The sequence below is a fragment of the Lineus longissimus genome, chromosome 10 (assembly GCF_910592395.1).
Source record: "Lineus longissimus chromosome 10, tnLinLong1.2, whole genome shotgun sequence".
In the NCBI taxonomy this organism is placed as follows: domain Eukaryota; kingdom Metazoa; phylum Nemertea; class Pilidiophora; order Heteronemertea; family Lineidae; genus Lineus; species Lineus longissimus.
The window spans coordinates 15,746,348-15,768,230 of record NC_088317.1 but is presented as its reverse complement, the minus strand read 5'-3'; the positions used below and the strand labels follow the sequence as shown (position 1 = coordinate 15,768,230).

The 21,883-nt window shown below is 39.0% G+C and overlaps 1 protein-coding gene across 10 annotated transcripts in view; it reads right to left on the bottom strand.

Moving 5' to 3' along the window:
• Positions 1 to 3,859: 3,859 nt before the first annotated feature.
• The window catches only part of LOC135494917 (peripheral plasma membrane protein CASK-like), a 399,974-nt gene continuing 381,950 nt past the window's right edge, over positions 3,860 to 21,883 (bottom strand). For 6 of the 10 annotated variants that reach the window (XM_064783248.1, XM_064783249.1, XM_064783244.1 and 3 more), the window contains 10 exons: positions 20,859 to 21,153; positions 17,948 to 17,965; positions 14,402 to 14,551; positions 14,099 to 14,146; positions 13,166 to 13,246; positions 12,580 to 12,782; positions 10,222 to 10,317; positions 6,675 to 6,859; positions 4,316 to 6,316; positions 3,860 to 4,270 (listed from right to left, as the gene is read on the bottom strand). In XM_064783248.1, the coding sequence (XP_064639318.1) occupies positions 6,683 to 6,859; positions 10,222 to 10,317; positions 12,580 to 12,782; positions 13,166 to 13,246; positions 14,099 to 14,146; positions 14,402 to 14,551; positions 17,948 to 17,965; positions 20,859 to 21,153 (1,068 nt within the window). In that variant the 3' untranslated portion in view covers positions 3,860 to 4,270; positions 4,316 to 6,316; positions 6,675 to 6,682. Of the gene's footprint in view, positions 4,271 to 4,315; positions 6,317 to 6,674; positions 6,860 to 10,221; positions 10,318 to 11,593; positions 11,675 to 12,579; positions 12,783 to 13,165; positions 13,247 to 14,098; positions 14,147 to 14,401; positions 14,552 to 17,947; positions 17,966 to 20,417; positions 20,448 to 20,858; positions 21,154 to 21,883 lie in introns of all 10 variants that reach the window. The other 4 variants (XM_064783251.1, XM_064783250.1, XM_064783243.1 and 1 more) reach the window with 3 other exon arrangements.

Sequence of the window (21,883 nt, the reverse complement as noted above, 5' to 3'; positions counted from 1 at the left end):
TATTTTTATTTTTTATCTATGTAGCAGAGATTTCTCAGAGATTTCCCATACATTTTTTTGGTGCCATTTTTTCCATTGCCTTTTTTTCCTGGTGCCTTTTTTTCCAGTGCCTTTTTTACCTCGTGCCTTTTTTTCCTAGTGCCTTTTTTTCCTAGTGCCTTTTTTACCTAGTGCCTTTTTTCCAGTGCCTTTTTTACCTAGTGCCTTTTTTTCCGTACCTTTTTTTCCAGTGCCTTTTTTTCCAATGCCTTTATTACCTTTATTCGTTTGGCTCAGACCGTGGGAATATTTTTTTGTAGGAATTTTCATCGTTTGGGAGAGTACTTAACTTTCATGGCGATATTAACCCCATATGGGCTGGTGGTCTCTACTATACTGTCTGTCAAGAAATGCTGTATTGAGTGACGCAGCATCCTCCTCCTTTGAACCAGGACATTCTTCCTCCATTTGCTTCTGTGCTCCAAAGATGTGAAAAAGGAACGTACTTTTAAAGTACAATTGATAGGCAACGATTCCAGACAATATAGGGGGTAAAATTTGAGAGCAAAAAGGTACATCGCATTCATAAGGCAAAAATTTTGCACAAAAAAATTATTCCCACGGTCAGAGCCAAACGGGATGAGAGGGTTAATGGAAACCTCGTTCCTAGGAAAAAGTTCAAAATTTCTTGATACATTACACCTGAAATTTTTAATTTTTTGATCCTGGGTACAAGGTTGTTTATTAACCCTTGTAGCCCGTTTGGCTCAGACCGTGGGAATATTTTTTTCTAGGAATTTTCATCGTTTGGGAGAGTATTTAACTTTTATGGCAATATTAACCCCATCTGGGCTGGTGGTCTCTACTATACTGTCTGTCATGGTAAACTCCGAATTTATCATGGTGAATCCGAGATCTTTTCGTAAGGGAAGGCTTACAGACAAGTCCTCCACCGACTGGGCAGCCAGCACCAGCCCATATGGGGTTAATATCGCCATAAAAGTTAAATACTCTCCCAAACGATGAAAATTCCTACAAAAAAATATTCCCACGGTCTGAGCCAACGGCCTGCAAGGGTTAATAAACAATCTTGTACCCAGGATAAAAAAATGAAAATTGCAGGTGTAATGAATGTATCAAGAAATTTTGAACTTTTTCCTAGGAACGAGGTTTCCATTAACCCTCTCATCCCGTTTGGCTCTGACCGTGGGAATATTTTTTTTTCCAAAATTTCTGCCTGATGAATGGGATGTACCTTTTTTCTCTCAAAATTTACCACCAACCAGTAGTCTTATCCAGCTATGACGAAATCAGTATCTGTCCACAACAGGATCAGGTTGTGCTATTGTCTCTGTTAGAAAGCCCGGTTATGATAGCGTCTCCTCCTGGCAAGCACTCTTTGTGGAGTTGGCACCAAACACTATTAGCCAGTCTCTTAATCAGAAGTACTTAACTCAACCAGTTGCTCTCTAAACAAGACAGAAGGACAACCAGTCTTCGAGACAGAGACTGGAACAATCTTTTTTACCTAGATGGTTGTCTTTTTTTCCGTTGCTTTTTGTACCCGTTGTCTTTTTTCCGTTTTCTTTTTTTCCGTTGCTTTTTTTTACCGTATACCGGAACAAACAGCCAATGTTGTGTAGCTCAGTGGTTGTGTCATCTCCAGACTGATGTGTTACGGTTGTACCTTGTAAAGTTGATAGAAGGAGCTCATTCCATCTTGTCCAACATGTCCAATACTATTTCAGGGCTAATGGCTGGACATATAGGCTGGCATGTGTGCAGCTGGTTTTTCATTTGTTGGATCTCGGGAAGAAAGCAAGATCACACAATTCTTAAAATTAAAATCATTTATTTATAATTCAATTACAAATGTCCCCAATGCCAGGAAGAGTTCATTAGGTGCAAACTAAGGGATCTAGAATCAACCAATATTGATATTTACTTTTTGAGGCCAAGTAGATTTAATTTCTTGGTTTAAGACAGATGATCACTGCCAAGTGGCAATATTGATATATTCATTGAGGCCAAGTCTATTTATTATCTTAAGGCAGGGATTTGCTGCCGGGTGGCAACATGGACTCATCCAGGTAGCTTACTTATGCATAATACCATAATGCACAACACAGATGCACTATGACATGTATGAGAACCTCTCCCAATGCTGCTCTTGGAGCGAATGTCGCGCTAACAAAACTCAGACTCCTTTTATAGGTGAGCAGAGACTTTCACAGATGTAAGGAAATGAATATTGAGCCAGGAGATATAATTTATTGTATTTTGTCGGCAGCTTGCCAAGTTGGTTGGTTATGACGGCTATCTATTGTCATTTTTTTTCATTTTATCAACACTGCCCATAAAGCATGAAATTAAATATCTGTGGCCACGGGGACAAGTCAATAAGTCTCTATACAGAGCTACACAGGGAATAAAGCAATGGGGTTAAACAACGGCTAGATCAACTGAAATAAATGTACACACTTGAAATCAACCAAGCCTAGATCAACTGAGAGACATGTACACACTTCAAATCAACCAAGCCTAGATCTACTGAGAAATGCCTTCTGCACCACAAGGGTTAAAAACAACTGCTGTACAGTCAAATGCATGAAGTTACAGTAGAACCTCCCTTAGCCGACACCTCTCTAATAAGGACACCCTCTCTATTAAGGACACTGGTTTTGGTCCCGAATTGGTTGTTACCATTCAATTTTACCTCTCTGATCAGGACACCTCTCTATTGAGGACAGTACTTTTCAGTCCCAAGGGTGTCCTTAATAGAGAGGTTCTACTGTAATTCTTTTACTTTCTTTGTCCATAAATGGTTTATATATTTGTACATTTAATTTGTTCTCAAAAGTTCCAATTAGAGACAAGACCAAAATCACTCAGATAAATGACAATTTTTGTAAAGCATTTTTTTTATAGATAATTTCTTCCAAATTAATATTTAATCACCAATCGTGTATCTAATTACGTTTAAAACCTGTGTTTCTATCAATAATTCTTTGCCTTGATATCCACTCGATTTATTTAAATCAAGTGACGGTTATATGATAAAATAAGTATTACCGGAAAGCGTCTATAAAACAGTACCGTCTAAAGAAACTAAACTGTGTCCACGGGTGACAAAATTCCGCCACGAAGCAGATTATGTTGATCTAATAAAATGTTTGACCTAATCAATGCGATCCCTACAACTGGCTAATTAACTGGGTCATCCCTCGATAATGACATCGCCAACTCAAGGGTAAGATTACAGCATAAAAAAACAAAAAAACTGCAACAGGATGCAATCAAATACGACGAACCACACTTTCTTAAAATCGTTCACCTAAAGACTATATACCACTTTGAAAAACCTGATATTATAAGAAATTTGAAGAGGACTTGTTATGGTAAATGCATTATATATATAGATATATATATAATTATATACATGATATTTTGTTTAAACCAAAATGAAAACAATACGACTGACATCTTTGGCAATGCTCTTCCGTCAAGTTCAGGGGAAATTTTACTCCCAACTATTTGTTATCTCCCATTAATTATGCAACTGCAGTGACAAAAATGATGTTTCAAACTCACTTGCCATACCTTTAGTTATCAGTTATGCATGATCCCCCCCCCCCCCCATACCCCAACAAATTAGTGTTTTCTTCAAGGAGGGGCAATTTATGGCAAGGAGAGGGCCAATTTGTTTTTTTTGTTAAAATTCACATCTTAAATCTACCTCAGGCAGAAAAATCACCTTAAATATTGCTCATAGCAGAAATTAACAGATCATGGATTTAATTGACATGAAATTTTGAAATTTCTTTTCCTGGAACTATCATGTACCTAGCTTTGCAAACGATTTGTTTTTATTGTACTTAACTTAATAACAGACCAGAAAAGCATTGCATAAGATGTCCAGAAACTGAGGCCAGACCAACTCCAACTTTATAAAAGAAGTCTGATGCCCACTATTTAATTGATTAAACTAATTAGGACCAGTTGATCACTGGGTCCTTATGATGTATAAACAGTAAACCTTGCACGTCCGTTCCAACCCGACGAAGCCAAGAATTACCTGTAGATATACATGTATGCACAGCAATACATGAAATGTACAGACAAGAATTACCTGTAGATATACATGTGCGCACAGCAATACATGAAATGTACAGACAAGAATTACCTGTAGATGTACATGTGTGCACAGCAATACATGAAATGTACAGACAAGAATTACCTGTAGATGTACATGTATGCACAGCAATACATGAAATGTACAGACAATAATTACCTGTAGATATACATGTATGCACAGCAATGTACAGACAAGAATTACCTGTAGATATACATGTATGCACAGCAATACATGAAATGTACAGACAAGAATTACCTGTATACATGTATGCAGGGCAATACATGAAATGTACAGACAAGAATTACCTGTAGATATACATGTGCGCACAGCAATACATGAAATGTACAGACAAGAATTACCTGTAGATATATACATGTTTGCACAGCAATACATGAAATGTACAGACAATTCTCGCCACGTTAGGTGAAACCGACAAGGTTTACTTGAGCTTGTAGTTGGGCATCTAATTATTACTAACATGCCCAATTTGCATTTTATACTTCTTTAAAACTTGGAAGCATTTTCTAATGTCTTTATTATGAATATTAACATCTTTATTCTTCTTTTCTGTTATCCTTGGCCATTTCTCATAAACTTGTTGCAAATTTCTATCCTCACTTTTTGCCACGTGACCTGCCAATCTAGCTCCAATCAGGGATAACCAATTTTGGATATGATACATGGTACCAACTTCAGTGATGAAAAGAAATTTAGGAAGCAATCAAGTGACCGATCCTTTAATACTGGTGCTGGCAATAAACCAATTCATCCTTTAACAGTAATTTCTATTCTTTTGACAGGAAAGATGGAGTTCAGGGTAAAACTGTCTATAATGTGATATTTTGTGTTTTTAATCATCTTGAAAATACTGATATAAGGCATATAATTTGCTCGTAATACCAAGGTATCATATATGTAACCCTTTTGTAAGAAACCCTTCTGATTGAGACCATATTGACAAATCTTTACTGCCAATCCAACACACGCACATGCAAAGCAAATATTAGGAACCGAAAAATTAGGCATAGACAATCCTTTGGCTAATTCATAGTCAAAACCTTGCAGAATATTGATTATCATAAACATGACAAAAGCTAGGACTACATTGGAGATGTGGGTTTTGTTTGTTTTAAAAGCATAGGGATAGAAAACTTTGCATATGGATGTAGTGGATGGACTGTTGTTTATCGTGCTAGCAAAAAGTGATAGAGGCACATTCAAAAGCACCGTTGATGAAAAAATTCTCACATCCTCTCCACTTCAGTGATGACAATTCAGTTTCAAATCCTTCAAGAGCCACTCAGTGGCAGTTTCTTAAAACACAATCTATGTGGCTAGAGTTGCAGGTTTTTCTATCCTCAGAAACCACTGGAGTGGTCATTTTTGTTCTTAAATCCTCAGAAGGCCAAAATATGGCAGTCGATCATTCGCCATGCATGCTCGTAGAAAATGTGTCCATGCATACAGTTATGCCACCACCTTTTTATCTTGAAACTCTCATAATGAAATAAGTTACTCGAGGCTTTCTGAGGCTGCCTAGTTATCAGATCTTGACATCGATTGCATGGTTGTGCCGAGGCGCTGTTCCTTCGTATGTTCAGGCATACTCCATTCCAGTGTCCGTCCGTTACAACAGTATTATTAAACCTATTTACAGAACAATAGGAGGAATCACATATTTTTGCTGCCAATGACAACACCAGTTCATAACTAGACCAAAGTCCATCTAACTTGATCATTGTTTCAGTGCTAAATGTACATGCTATTGTACACTAATTTAGAGTCAACCAAGGCTGAACCCGTTATACCAAAGCCCCATCAACTTGCTTGAATTCTACTGTACATCAATGTACATGAATGTATACCCAATGCACAGTCAGCCATGGTGAAACCAGCTTATATTGAAGTTCATGCTTTTTTGATCATGTCCGACTGTACATAATGTACACACAGATGTTTGCAAATCATGATCTTCTACGTTTGAATCAAACTCCATTCATTTCCATCGTAACGTGATCGTTTTTCACAGTGCATGTACACTAACGCATACATTTTTCCTATCAACTAAGGCATCACTTAATCCTGAGACGGGTAGAAACCATGGCAACTAATTGATTGGCAGCTGTCAGTTATGAATCAGTCAATTGGCCAATCAGTCTAAATCACCAGTAATCAGTAGGTAAAATCATCTATTCCGGAAGCCTGAAAATATAAAGAAATGGATTAAGAACGTTCATAAGAAAGACCAAGAACTGGGTCATTATTAAAAGGTCTCATCAATCTTCTGATCCTCCTGTGGAGAACCAGTTCCCAGCTCACTCTAAAATGCATTAAGCCTCATTATGGCCACGACAGTTTTAGTGTCACGACCATAGAAACTACATGGTCTGGTAAAAGACCTGGAAGCAAATTGCGTCATATTTGATTGTGCTTTAGAATAGAAATGCCCTCGATGTCAGGATCAGTTGTTTCAGAAAACACAGCACCCAGATAGATCGCTCTCACTTTGCCCCAAGCCTCGGCAAACCACCTCAGCTTTTGCCAATTTCCCATTTCTCACCTTTCAACTCAGTACACCCAACTCACAGGTACCCATTGCGGTGTAGTGCATACGTCATCGATATTATTCTGCAGTTCTCGAATCGTTTCTTCAATGTCATTGTTGATGATCTTCAAGTCGAAGAAATGGCCGTACGCCTTTTCCAACAGGTCGCTTTCTCTGGCTAGACGCTCTAAACTTCCATCCTGGAAAGCAAATCAGGTCAAACGATTCTTAGTTTAGGCAACATAAACAATAAACAGGGATGGTCCTGTGAAGCATGATGGCATGTTTTTTTCCATTTTGGACAATTTTCAATTACTATCACATTAGATTATTAGAAATATTACACCAGTTGATACATGTATCTAGTAATTTCAGAATTCGAATATTCAATATCAGTATAAATTCATATATTGATGTGAAGGGAGATGATGTAGAGGTTTTACAGGGTGGCCCAGAATTATTTTCCCTCGCACAATATTTTCTTTTGTGTATCCATTGCGTGAGGGAAAATAATTCAGGGCCACCCTGTAGATAATTGATATCAGATATCAAGTAATTTTCACCTGTCATGTCACATATTCAATATCAGTATAACTTGATATTTACATCCCCTGGTGTGAGGGGTGATGATGTCGAGGTACTAGATATTTGATAGCAAATATCTAGTAATTTTTAGATTTCATGTCAGATATTCGATATCGATACAATTTGATCTTCACACCTGTACCGAGTCGTGATGATGCAGACCGAGTCGTGTTAGTTCAGTACCACTAGATTTTTCATGCTCATGAACCCATATAATCTATAAAATATTGAATTCATTGCCCTATAATGTTTGTGAATGGTCGGTTTTGATTAGAATTTCCATGCCAAAAATGATTAGTTGCCAGTGGCAGTCTGGTTAGTATAAACAGCTAGTAGTACCAAAAATATATAAGGCAGACGAAAAATGAACATCTCTACTTGCACCTTATAATTTTGGTAGGTAAGGTGAAGTGGTACACTTATAGTCACAGTAAAATTATAGCCCGTACAGTGTTTTGAAAACAGCTGGTAGTATGCACACTGAGGCTATAATTGTATCAGTGTTCTGAAAACAGCTGGTAGTATGCACACTGAGGCTATAATTGTATCAGTGTTTTGAAAACAGCTGGTAGTATGCACACTGAGGCTATAATTGTATCAGTGTTCTGAAAACAGCTGGTAGTATGCACACTGAGGCTATAATTGTATCAGTGTTTTGAAAACAGCTGGTAGTATGCACACTGAGGCTATAATTGTATCGGGACCATAATTGCACCAGTTACCTTACACAATGATATGATAATTACTTGCTAAAGGCATTGCTACGCGTTATTTTATCTAATCATTTCAATCACATGCTAAAATGTATTACAAAGCTACCACCTTAAACCATCGCTGACATATATATAATGTTCAAATAAATTTCACATATTTCGAAACTGACCAAATATCGTGTGTGACTCGATAAGAAGTATGGTGAATCAGAAAACGTGAGAGTGTGAAAGTTATAGATTCAAATCGCAAAAAGATGAATAAATGAATAAATTGATAAATTTTAAAGAAGCTGCAAATATTTCTTAAGCACATTGTAAAATTAATAGATAGCTTAGAAGTTGATTGAATACGTTTAAAATTTTGCATTTTATCAAGGTTGTATTTTTGAACAAAACATGCCTCGTTGATATAAACAGCTGGTTTTTCTCATGTTTGCCTGGCTTCATCAAACTATAGTCACACTTTTGCTTCAACTCTGTGGCTCTTCCCATCCTGTCCCCTTGCCACAGGGTTCCGTTAAAGGCCAGTTCCTACCAAATTTCATCCCCGAGAAAAGCCACTCAGACATTGCGACAACAAATCAACACCCAGGCCCATCAACTAGGCAAACACAGAAGAAATAGCACATATTCCCTAAACACGGCTTTGACAAACACACAACAAATAAACAAATACCCCAACTAGTTATGACTGTCATCCCATTCAATTGATTTTGCTGTTGTAAATTTGTATTTATTATTGACGTTGACTTTGAAAAGGAAATGGACTTGATTGCACAATCCCTTAAGGAGGGGTTTTGGTAAGGGTCAGCCAATAGACCCTTTTGGCAGTGATGACAGGGGTTCTGCAATTGAGCTGAGAAATGTAGCCTAAAAGGGGACTTTGATGGTCTGAAACCCTCTTTATCGCAAGTTGGGGAGGGAATCAAAATATAGTGCCGGAGAGAGCTATTTAAAGGTCTGGTTCAAATATACACTTGGAGAGGGACTTTTTGAGTTATGATATACAGTATAACCTCTCTATTAAAGGCACCATCTGGACTGGTGGTGTCCTTTATAGAGAGATGTCCTGATTAGAGAGGTCAAACTGAATGGAAACAACCAATTTGGGACCAAAACTAGTGTCCTTAATTTAGAAGTTGTCCATTGATAGAGAGGTTGTCCTTAATAGAGAGGTGTCTGCTAAGGGAGATCCACTGTACAGGTTTGCAGGAAAGGCAACTGGTTTAGGAATTTTCAGATTTCCTGTACAATGGGTAAAAATGACTATACAAGGAAATTCAAAAGAACTTTACTGCCTCAATAATGTACACAGGGCCTCAAATCAGCACTTACCCTATTCCCTGAAAGCATTGTGAAGCGCCTTGACCAAGAATACAGGACAAGCTAGCTGTTTGTAAGCTATGGTCGGCCAATTGATTTTGGTTGAACATAATAAGGAGACCTACCTTTACCCCCAACACCCCAACCCCATTGGCATACACCAGCCACTTTTTCCAAATGCTTTTTTTCTCCAATGATTTTGAAAAATTCCCATTAATGAACAAATCACATCACACCAATAACGGACATAGAATGTAAGACAGACAAACAGAGACACCACATGTTTTTATGCCTGAAAATCACATGACCACAAAATATGTTAATCAATATTTGCGGGAAATTTCCCGTCTGAAATTGGTTCCCCTCTGGTTAAAAAATGGCAGGAACAGTTGTTGAAAAGCACAGTGGATCATTTTGTGGGTAGCAGTATATTTTCCACGAAACAGGACAGGGTACCAGTTATAAGTCAGACTGAAAAGTATCTGAGAGCTACATGTACTGCATTACAGTACATTTAAGTACAGTACAGTGCAGTGCAGTGCAGTACAGAAAAGTACAGTGCACTGTTGTTAAGAGACTTCTTTCCCAACAAGGTTCATCCCCACATCTCTTCAAAATAAATTAAATCATCTTTTCAATTGAAGTTTATCTTCCAAATTTAAGCCACACCTTACCAAAGTTTTCGTGAAAGTTGAACAGTCCAAATTATGCAATACCTGTTACACCACTCCACCTCACTGAGAAAAAATTCGTGTCAGACGACCCCCTCTATCCCTGCCAACATGAACCAACCTTTTTGTCGCGTGAAAATACGAAATATCATCACAATGGGAACGCTATAAACCATGACGAAAACCGCAGACAAAAACAGACATTCTGGACCAACCGACACGGACACTGAACCTCGTTTTATGGTGTTATATTATCCGTCGCCAACTTACATTTAATACACGAGCCTCCGCCATAGTTGCCAGGCTCGGCGCGGCTATAAATACAACTAGGGGAGCAAACTCCGCCGTACGTAGCACTTTCAACGCCTGAAATGAAGGTCATGTGATCAGAGCTAAACCGGGTGAGTCGAAGAGGAGGAATGCGGCATGCAGCGTTGAGGAAAGCGCAAGAAGCCAGTTTCAATGTTTGAAGTGAAACTTTAATGATCACAAACATGTCAAAGTGAATCTTAAATGATCAATGTGAATCTTAAATGTTTGTGAACATTGAGCGCAAACTTCATGTTCAGATGTCAATTATCTGCTTTGAAGTTGAGGAAAATCCATCAAACTTTGGTTCAGATTAATTTTCATCCAGTTTATCTCGGATGAGATTATCATCCGCTTCTGAAGTGATTATGTCGGATCTCCTCACAGCTAGAGTTCCTTCCATATGATTGATATTGAAATTTGATATCATTTGCCAAGTCTTTGCCAAGGTTGTGGCAAGAGATTTGACATGTAGAAGCGAGGGTCTCAACCCTTGAGATGAGAGGTTTCATGAATAACACATTTTCTGACCTTAAAACTGGCTTCTTTAGAGAAATAAACCAAGAACCAACCAGGATGAATGAAAATCCGTCCCGATTGATACACGGCGAAAGGAAGATACCAAACCCTGGTATTAGTGGGACTGTACAAAAGGGAAAGGAAAATGATCAAATGTGGGTACTCAGTGAAAAAATGCCATCAAACTCAATGTTCATTGCCCATTCGACATTGCTTCGGCAGCAAATAGCTATTTACCATGTTTAGTCTGCAGTAATAGCTATTTACCATGTTTAATTTGCAGTAAATAGCTATTTACCATATTTATTCGGCAGTAAATAGATATTTACCATGTTTATTCAGCAGTAAATAGATATTTACCATGTTTATTCAGCAGTAAATAGCTATTTACCATGTTTACTCTGCAGTAAATAGCTATTTCTCTATTTACCATGTTTATTCTGCAGTAAATAACTACTTATCATGTTTACTCTGCAGTAAATAGCTATTTAATATGTTTACTGTGCAGTAAATAGCTGAACAGTAGGTCTTATAATTAGATCCTGGAATGGTGAGCCACAGACCTATTTTATGACAAACTCTGTGGTATAGCTTTAGATTTTCCGCCTCTTTGACATCAAATTGAAATGATGTGTTGAAGTTATGTACCTTGTCCAACATCACATCACATGTAACTCAATTACACTTGGAAACAAGCTTGTGACATCTTGATACTGAAGCAGATCAGATGATCCTTGACCAGTCACAAAGTTTGATAGCATAGTCCACCTCATACCCACACCCATCAAAGCGCTATCTCTAGGTTGGATTTTACCTCACATGAAAAGGCTATGAGTGGTGCAGCAATAAACACCACGTATGGGGCATATTCGCTCGTTCGTAATACTTTCAAGGCCTGCAAGTATCAATTTAATGCAAAGTTATCTCATGTTCCGTCAGAAAGGACGGGAAAAAAAATCAGAAACTAAAAGTAATTTTCAAATGAATAAAGTATGAGTTTGTTTAAACATGCGGTATTCATTGATGAATTTTAGATGTTCCAAATACTGTATGCTACAAAAGATACAGCCCACAAATCAAAATATTTAAAGGCAGATTATAGGCAGGAGCCTGGTAGGCCAGGTTACATTATATAAAGTCACCCATAGGTGTCTCTACTATCTTACAGAACATCAGCATTATTCACCCTCGTTCGAAGAATTTTCGTATCACCAAGTTTAACCAGACCAAGTTTTCGACTGTGCATATGAATCACCTCAAGACCACCAATTCCCCTCAACCAGGTCCTGCCTATAGTCCCCCTTTAAAGCTATAACATCAACATCCAGCTGCAGCATTCTATCTTCCCATCTCGTCATGGTAGTCCAAAACAGTTCTATATAGACAGGAACTCCACAAATTGATAAATTTAATCTGCAAACATCTGTATTTCATTTACATTTCCGGTGATAATATCCACAAAGCGTCATGGTGGTGTTAAAGTTGTGGGCACAACCACATCATATGTTGACATGTTGAGACCATGGCTCTGTCTACCAAAAACTGGACAGACATACCTCAGTCTGAAAACTGTACTTGTCAGTAAACTTATTCTTTAGCACTTTTTCTAACCAACTTGTCTAAGTATCTGTCAACCCTCAAATTTTCAACAAATAAAGCATGACCGCAGACATCTGCCCAGACATATCTGTGTACCAACTTACAACTTACGCGCAGCAGTTTAAGAGCAGAGGTAACAAATGAGGCAAGTTTCAAAATCGGCCCGGTACACTTGCGTACCAGATGACCAACCACTCATACCTGAGGTTCCACATCTAAAATCGCCATGAGCCCTCGCTCATGTATTTGTCTTATCGTTTCCAACTTCGTCCCGTACATGGCGTCCTCATGCGTTCCGTATTCAAGGTATTCATTGGCTGCGATGTCGGCCATCATCTGGTCGTGCGTCACGAAGAAGTAATTTTTTCCGTTTTCTTCGTCTTTTCTCGGATGTCGCGTTGTATCTGGAACAGATTATCAGGACAATTAAATTTCACTACAATATCACGTTTCTTTTCAACAGCCGATCTTCCTCCCTATGTGTCCAGAAGTTGATAAGATGATAAGATTGAGCAACCTTTTTTTAGTCATAACTCTTCAAATAAGAGAAGAGTTCGATCATTTTTACCAATTAGAAATGTGGTTTTCTGTCATTTTTCTACATACGACATGGTTTAAAAAGAATGTTCAGGGCACACATGCAATGAATTGGACCAACAGTTCGGAAGGAACATGTCCTATACTTGAGTTATATTTTTACTAATTAGTAATACGTCTCGTCTATCACTCTAAAAACAAGTGCTCATGTGCAATAGTTGACAGGGCGTGAGAGTAGGACAGTACTTACGTGGAATTGGATAGGCAAATCGTTCTGGATGACTAGTGATAAGTGTATTTTTTATATGTCTCCTCCCTACACCATGAGCACCTGCAAAATGATAAAAGACAAACCATGAAAACTGTGAAAGTACTTAGAGAATTTGAAACATGAAAAAAATGTAAACCAGATGCTGTTTTGATATCCGTACTCCACCCAACATGCCCAATGCTGTTTATCATGACATAGCCCTGGGAATGGGCTTAACACTTAAGACTATTTGAGACCATCTTGACCATTTTAGGCAAACATGACACAAAAACCTTTCTATGCATTCGTGACCAGACGCAATAGAACACATGGAACGGAACTTCAAACATTGTTAAAGTGAAATGCAGGCCATCAGGTCCATTGCCCACAACGGATGGCAACCTGTTTGGTTGAAGATTTTGAAATCATGTTCAGGCAATACTCTAAACATCTTCTTCTTCATACTAGTCAGCAGGTACATGTAATTGCCAAGACATGCTCTGAAGTCACATTTGTGAGTTCCAGAGGCGAGTTCTGACTTTGTTGTTTATGCAGATGATGAGGATGTTTAAGCAGACACTAGATTGATGCCTTATCCAGCCAGGGCCGGGCTGCTCAATCAATGTCAGAAGTTAAGTCCTCCCCACTATAAGTCAGGGGTATTTGCAGAGGTGTTTGCAGGGGTGTCTGCAGGGGTCATTATAAATGCAGGCAGTCCCCCTGCATGAGCAGGGGGTCTTTGCAATGGTTTTGCAGGGCTGTTCGCAGGCAGTCCAATTATGAAAATGAACCCTGATAACACCCTTGCATCAGCAGGGGTGTTTGCAGGGGTACATTGCAGGGGTTTTTGCAGGGGTTTATGGCAGGGATGTTTGCCGAGGTACAGGGCAGGGGTGTTTGCAAGGGTATAGGACCATGTCAAGGGTTTGTGACCTTTTGACTTTTTGTTCAACCTTGCCCCCGACATCCTGTGGTTACACTCTGCAGACGAAAGAAAAAACGTTCATTATAGTGCCGTAGGGCTTTTTATTAGGCTAAGTTGGCATAGTAGGCCTATTTGCAATCACAAGCAGGGCGCCAGGCCGACCTAGCGACGGACTAGCAGATCCATGCCCATGGTGATCTGGCCAAATGAGCCTGGGCCTAGCTAACCCATGAACTCACCTCCCAAACCCAGTAGGTCTACAACAAAAGCAGGGTAGGTCCCTGGTCAACTGTTACAATGCGCAGACTTACCTAATAAAACTAATGTTTTTCGATGGAAGGCGGGTAATTTGACAACTTCTTCATACGTCACCAAATCTAGTTGATCGAAGACTGCATTGTGCTTAGCAAGATATTTATCTCGATATTGCTTCTTCTTACGCCCAAACCACGAACAGTTGACTGGAATGAGAAAATTGACAATTTGTGCAAATTTTATTTTGTCAGATATGTTGCATATTGGAGACAAACATATTTGAACTTGATATACGATTTAGACATGGGAGAGTTTGGGGTTCCGTCTATGTTGCAGAACATTTATCAACATCGGGCAAATGTATATCAAAGCAATGTAAATGACTTTTAAAATTTTAGCTTCGTGCGACAAAACCTGAGGGGACAGATCACGGCGACATTACAAATGACAGAGTGTAAAGTTATAAGCACTACTTGGGAGCGGAGCAAGTATTCCTATGGAAATCAAGGGCTAAATGTTTGACCTGGTTAAGGGTTGACACACCACCATTTTGGTTAGAACTCGATCTCCTAAAGCGATTAAAACTCCTTCAAAATGAAGTGAATGCCTCGCCAAAGATTTTTACCTTATGGGATAAGACAAATTAGATATTTTAAATGACAAATATTTGGATATTTTGATGATAACTGAATGAAATTGACAGCTATAATTCGTTCTGGGTATTATAAACTCGGTTCTAGCATCAAAGTAAAATCTGTAATAAACTCATCTGCTATTTAACCCCTTGGTAAGGCTTTACAACAGTTGATGAGATAGGCGATAGATGGAACTTCATGCAACACTTGGAAGCCACACAGATAGAGAGAAAACACAGAGATGTCCACACTATCTCGTTAAATTTCAAATCTTCGAAAATTTCACGCAATTTCAATTCCATAAGGGAAAGTCTGAAGGGTCTTTCCTTTTCACTCTGCCTGACGGTCACCTTGCAAGCACTGTTTCAGTTAGCAGAGGTATAACTTAAGTCTAACCCAGTATTAGGTGTCACGATAAGCCGAAAGGTTTGTTCAGATTAACAAGAGGCCTAAGGGCCTGCCCCTCAGCTGAGATTGCACATTTTTGTTTCAGCATATTCAGTCAGTTACGGTTTGTGAACAAACTGGCCAATAAGATCTAAATTGGTAGAAGTATCATGAGCCTAAATAAACAATTTCAAAACACACAAAACTGGTTGATGTTTGGAGGGATTTTAACTATTTAAGCCCTCTTCTCAAAGCCAAATATTAAGATGACAATAATTGTTTTTCCAGCTAGATTACAACTGCGCCACCTATCACGAACCAAATCAGCATTCCACATGAAACAATCCTAAAAGATATTGATTTCTAAAACAGACAAAAACAGGATTTTTTGCCAATTAGTCATTCAATCACGGATGGCTCAAAGATAACCGCATCAGATTGTCATTATAATGACAGAATATTGAAACTTTTCATTGGACACCCAGTATTAATTGTCATCATATTGAAACTTTTCATTGGACACCCAGTAATTGTCATCGAATATTTTCAATTTTTTTCATTGATGATTTATTTTCCTGTAAGACATGTCAGACAAAGTTAGTCGAAAATGTTTTTTTCCTTCTGTTAGATGAAAGCTTATAGCATATTTTGTGACTTTTGGTGTAAAGTTGGTTTGTTTTATTCATATACTGCAGGAACAAAAGAATTGTGGGCCACCTATTGAGAAAGAACTAAAGTATTTTGCCCTTCAGAGTCCAAAATGCTGTGGACACAGATTAAACAAATAGCCATGTCACCTTAGTGGCTTAATTACTTCAACATATCCAAGAGGAACCCATGTCAATTGCAATTGTACAACAGAACACATTTGAACCAGATAGTAAAATACATGTTTTTATCAGAACGATGACACAGATAATTATGCTAGCCACCAGTTTTCAAATGTTTTACGAAATCACAGATTGGCCTAACATCAGACAAACAGCCTCCATTAGCACCAGCGAACATGGACAGATGCAAAGGCCGGGGATGCAAGACGGACATGACGAGTTTCAGACACTATAGGTCCCAACCTAAGAAGGACGTACGCACCAATACAGGCACAGTACAGAAAATGTACAGGCGCAGACTCCCAAGTTAGGTTGAGATGAACATGACGAAGTGTAAACATGAAACAATGACGTAAGTTAGTCATTCCCATAACAGTCTAATACTGCTACCAAAAATGTCCACCAAACTTTTAAAGCCTTCTTGTCTCATTGAAGTTTACATATTTTACAATTTTCTTTCAAAACTTTTGAGAAATTGACTATGATTTTGATATCAATGCATAATTTTAGACCTTTCAGAAGGCTAGGAAAATGCGACTCGAGTGAATGGATAGCATTTTGACTCGGGAACTGGGGATGCATTTTAAAGACTCAGACAATCAGTTACAGATTCAGTTACAGATTCAGTTACAGTTTCAGTTACAGATTTGTGTGCTGGTCACACAATTTTGGCAAACTCTAAATACGGATACAGTATAAAGTGACTTTTCAAGAGTACCATATCAAATTTTATAAAACCATTTGAACCTGGCAAAAAATTTTGCTTAAGAGCACAACACTGATTTTCACTTGATAGATGACCAACATGAAGCAAAGCATGACAGCCCCATGAGTGAGGACGAAATGAATCTATCTTGAACAACACTGGAAATGAGAAGTAAGGTTTAATCTGCTAAACTAAGGAATGCAATTCTTCAGTTTGATTTTAGAAGTCACGAGAGAAAAGTTTGTCTTTTTTCTTCCTTTGACATTTGTTTCATTAAGGGGCTACGTTTGGTCTGCAGCAGGCAGCCTGATGCCAGGGGTCCACTTTTATGCATTGGCTGCAAGAGATCTTAATCAATCTGAATCTGATCTGAATTGTTTACCAAGGTGTTGCAATTAGGCAAATGTTCTGAGGCAACCTCCGTGCGGACGCTCCAGGATAAGGTCGGTGCCGGTGCCCCAGGATAAGCTTGGTTGTAAAAGTTGTCAAATTAAAAGAACCTGGATTGGTATCCGTGATTGGCCTTTTTTCACTTTGAAGTTGGGTGTTCTATCAGTAGTACCCCAAATTTGCCAATGCCTGGGTGCCATCTCTTGTTTAACCATCAACACAGTTAGCATTACTGGTGCTCAAACATGACCCACTACTTGGGTGAAGCCAACGCAACCAATATATTGTACAGCCACTTGGCAGCTGTGACCAGATTCTGACAGTACCTACTCACACAGTTAACAGTGGGTCTGCTACAGTCGATGAGGAAAGCAGTCCAACCTTTAAACAACCTTAACCTTGATTATGACACTTTTTGGTGTTTTTTTCCAAGCATGCACGTTTTTTGGAATTTGATAAAATTTTCAATAAATTTTTGGCAAAATTTAAACACAAGACAAACTTTTCCCTGTTCTCAAACCAAGAGAAGAATTGCTCAGTCTTTTTCAACATAATGGCAAAAATTCAGTACACACAGCCATATAAATTGAGAGATTTGAATGAAGGGTTCACACAAATTTCACGGCAGTGACTGTATTTATAAATTCATATTACCATCATCGCACAGTGCGGCTTTTCATAAAAAAGATTCGGATGATTTTTTGCAACAATTTAAAACGAGAATTTGAATTTTTGAAATATTTCGTATTTTCACTTTCTCTGCCCTTTTTCTTTTATCATTTCTTGCTGATACATATTTAAAGATTGACTACACAAAGTTACTAGATTGCTTTAAAAATAAGAGTTTAGTTCATTTTCTACTCCGGAGCAAGCACATATCAAGTAAGTGGAGTTGCTCAGTCATAATATCTCAATTCAAACTAAGAGAATTAAGAAATTACAATGTAACACACGAAAAACTGATTTCCTCAACATCAAATATCAAACTTGCTAAATTTCATGATCATTTTTATTGTTAGTAGGACAGCAGTAACAAATTACGTTCATTATCAATGGACATCGCAAAGACTTAATCGACAGGACTTAACGCACCTTATAGAACCAGGTATCAAGTGATGCTGCACTCATGCAAGCTGAAACTCCACCCTGTCAACCGACAGGTAAATGTCAAAAAGTGAATTGCCATCAACTGGTGCTCAGCAGTGACATTGTTAACCCATCAATGCTACCATTGGCTAACATCTTGATATCTCCAAGGATAACATCATCATCAATTAGCACACTCATTAGCCAGCCTAAAACTGTGTAACATCTCATTTTCATCTAGGGAATCAGCAACCACCTCTCTGAGGGCTGCCCATCTTGCTGAGTTGAGGCTAACCACCTCTCTGAGGGTTGACCCACCTCTCCGAGGCTCACCACTTCTTTGATGCTGCCCCACCTTACCAAGTTAAGGCTCACCACCTCTCCAAGGGCTACCCCCACCTCCCTGAGTGGAGGCTTTCCAAGGGCTGCCCACCTCGTTGAGTGGAGGCTAACCACCTCACGGAGTTGAGGAGAACCACCTCTCCGAGTGAATCAATTAGCCTCAGACTGAAGACTAACTTAAAATTGACAGCTATGTGTACCTGACAGAGGCCAGGACACACAGTGACTGTATGCAAGGACAACCAAGTGGTATGTATTTTAAGGTTCTTGAACTGATGTTGGACTGGATTTATTCGATACCTGGTTCTCGAGGTGATAATATACAGTAGGCCAATCAGAGACCTCGACTCATTGAATAAATAGACGATATGCAAATTGACTACAGTTCAGATGAAGAACACAGCAGAAGAAACGAAGCTGTCACAATGAGCAGAGAAGTGAAATGTCAACAATGCTTTATGTCTCATCTGCCTGAACCAATATATGAAGTACGGCCAATCTGAACACCCCCCCCCCCCATTTAATGATTTTGAAGTATGGCCCCTCTGCCCACCCACTGATTCGAAGTATGGCCTCTCTGCCCAGATTTGAAGTATGGCCTATCTGCCCTGATTTGAAGTATGGCCCCTCTGCCCAGCCATTGATTTGAAGTATGGCCCCTCTGCCCAGCCATTGATTTGAAGTATGGCCTATCTGCCCAGCCATTGATTTGAAGTATGGCCTATCTGCCCAGCCATTGATTCGAAGTATGGCCTATCTGCCCAGCCATTGATTTGAAGTATGGCCCATCTGCCCATCCAAGGCCTATCTGGTTGCCAACTGTTGGTCCACTAAATGACAACTAATCAAAAATTTAGCAAGGGAAACTATTTGAAAGTTGAACACCCATTTAGAATTGTCAAGTGTGATTTTAAGACATTGGGTTAAATGTTAACACCATTCATGTAAGAGGCTTGAGTGAAACACTTTACTTAATGTCCGCCCCTCAGATCGAACCCTCCTCAAACCATTTCCTCCAACAAATCCCATGTGAATTGCACCCTCACTCCTTAGAGGGCAGCACAGGTGAAAATGAATACCTAATATTGCTGGTCAATATCAGCCCCCCCCCCCCCCCCCCCCCATTAACTTATAACTGATTAAAGTAAATCAGGGATAATATGGTGTGTCAGAGGAAACTGACATACAGATCTAAAGATACCATCGTGCGAGGGACCCAAATCTCGTACAAAATATCACCAGACTGCTGAAACAACCTTGAGGTCAGACGGCAATCACGATGGTGGTTCAAACTGATAATATAACGCTCAGGGGTCACAAGGAATTTGCCGGAATCTTTTGTCGAATGATTTTAAAGGGGTTAAATGCCCTTTGTCACATGGGCCTTTCTCAGATGCGGGTAAGATTACAATAGCAGGGAGAGAAAATATCGTATGAACAAGGCTCTCAACCAATTGATGACTCTATAGAACCCTCGCCTTAGGAAAACCCCCGCCAATGAACATTATGTTTTTTTAGCAGATGAGACACAGAGAAGAGTGAAAACTTCATGACAATAACAAAAAACCGCGAAATTCAGTCAATAATGAAATGGAACGCATGCAAAAGAGAACTTCAGTACAAAATGTCAAACGCTGGGGTCATCTGCGACTGATAGGTTGAAATAACTGTGAACGATTCGATAAAATATGCATACTTTTCATGTTGTTGGGGTGGTCTGTTGATGCTGGAATTAGTAATTTTGTGCAAAGTGAGATTTCGAATACGTGTGTCGGGTTATTCGTTGGTGACATAGCTAGTGAATTGTGAAAAAAGACGAAAATGTTACTGAACTTTTGGCGTCAGTTCACGACACCGGTTGCGTAAAAAAATTCTCAATGAAAAAATATGTTAATTTTTTAGTTTTATAATCATAGTTGGAAATTTGGCAAAAAACAATAGATTCTTTGAAAAAAATTCTTTGGAAATATCACGTAAGTCCAGGCGTACACTTCCCAATCGACCAGGATGGAGACACTTGCATATTTCCCACAATGCACCTGCTGATCCTCGCTTGGCAGACGACACCAGGTTTTAGAAGTAGTCTCAAACAAAGCAGAGAGATTTCAACAAACATCGCTAATGTATTTGAACCTACTGTTTTTGCCAATAGTTGAGTGAGGCTTGTTACGTAACAATGGTATACCTGCTTGGTCCCGCTTGGCTTTTTCAATGGCGAGGCATGCGGTCCGCCATTCTTGGAGCTCCGGCGACGGCACGAGGCCAGCGGGCTCGTTATTTGATGCCTCGATTCGACGTGCCTGCCACCAGTTGTGGTCATCTTTCGAGATGACCTGGATGATGTCGCCCGTTTGGAAGGCGACGCCCGCCTGGCTGCAGGGGATCAGTTCATCGTCGTGAGGGTCGTAATCGAACAGTGCTCGAACGTAAATCTGAAAGGTAAAGAAGAAATTAGCAAAAAGCTATAGATTTTTGGAAAGTTGATCGAAAACAGTGCTAGGGTTATCGAGTGAATAAAACTGTTAAAATTGATTATAGCTTAACCATTGGTCACATGCTTAATGTAGATTGTAATTTTTAAATTTTTTTTAAGGTTGGGAGGGTTTAGAGTTAATATGATTCAAATGTAAGCTCGAAATCATGTAAATAGGAGTTTACTTGAGGACTGTCGCCTGTCATCCGGTCACCACTGTGATCCAAAAACATAGATATCAGAGCATTCCTCTCTCAACAGTTCAATTTTCAAATCTCACCAACTCTCCGGATGCACCACCAACTCTGTTATGTGCATGTAAGAATGCATACACAGAAACGATAGGCCTAGAAAACCAGGAACAATTCATTCACTGCAACAATTAGCACAACACATCAAAATTCAAACCACAAATGTCAAAGTTTAGAAATTCACAAAAACAATTGAGCAGACGTACAGGATCAGTTCCTTCTGGTGAAATGATGACTTTTTGATTTGGACTAATCTCCGACTTTTCATGACCCTTCTTGGATTTCTTGGAGGTTTTCTGCTTACATGCCATGTTGGAAGTTCATTACTAGGCCTATCGATCAGACAATGGCAATGCCTATAGTAAGTATTACATTAGGCCAGGCAAAATATTATTTGATTCTTGTCCACAGTAGATATTTATGAGATTTACCAAAGTG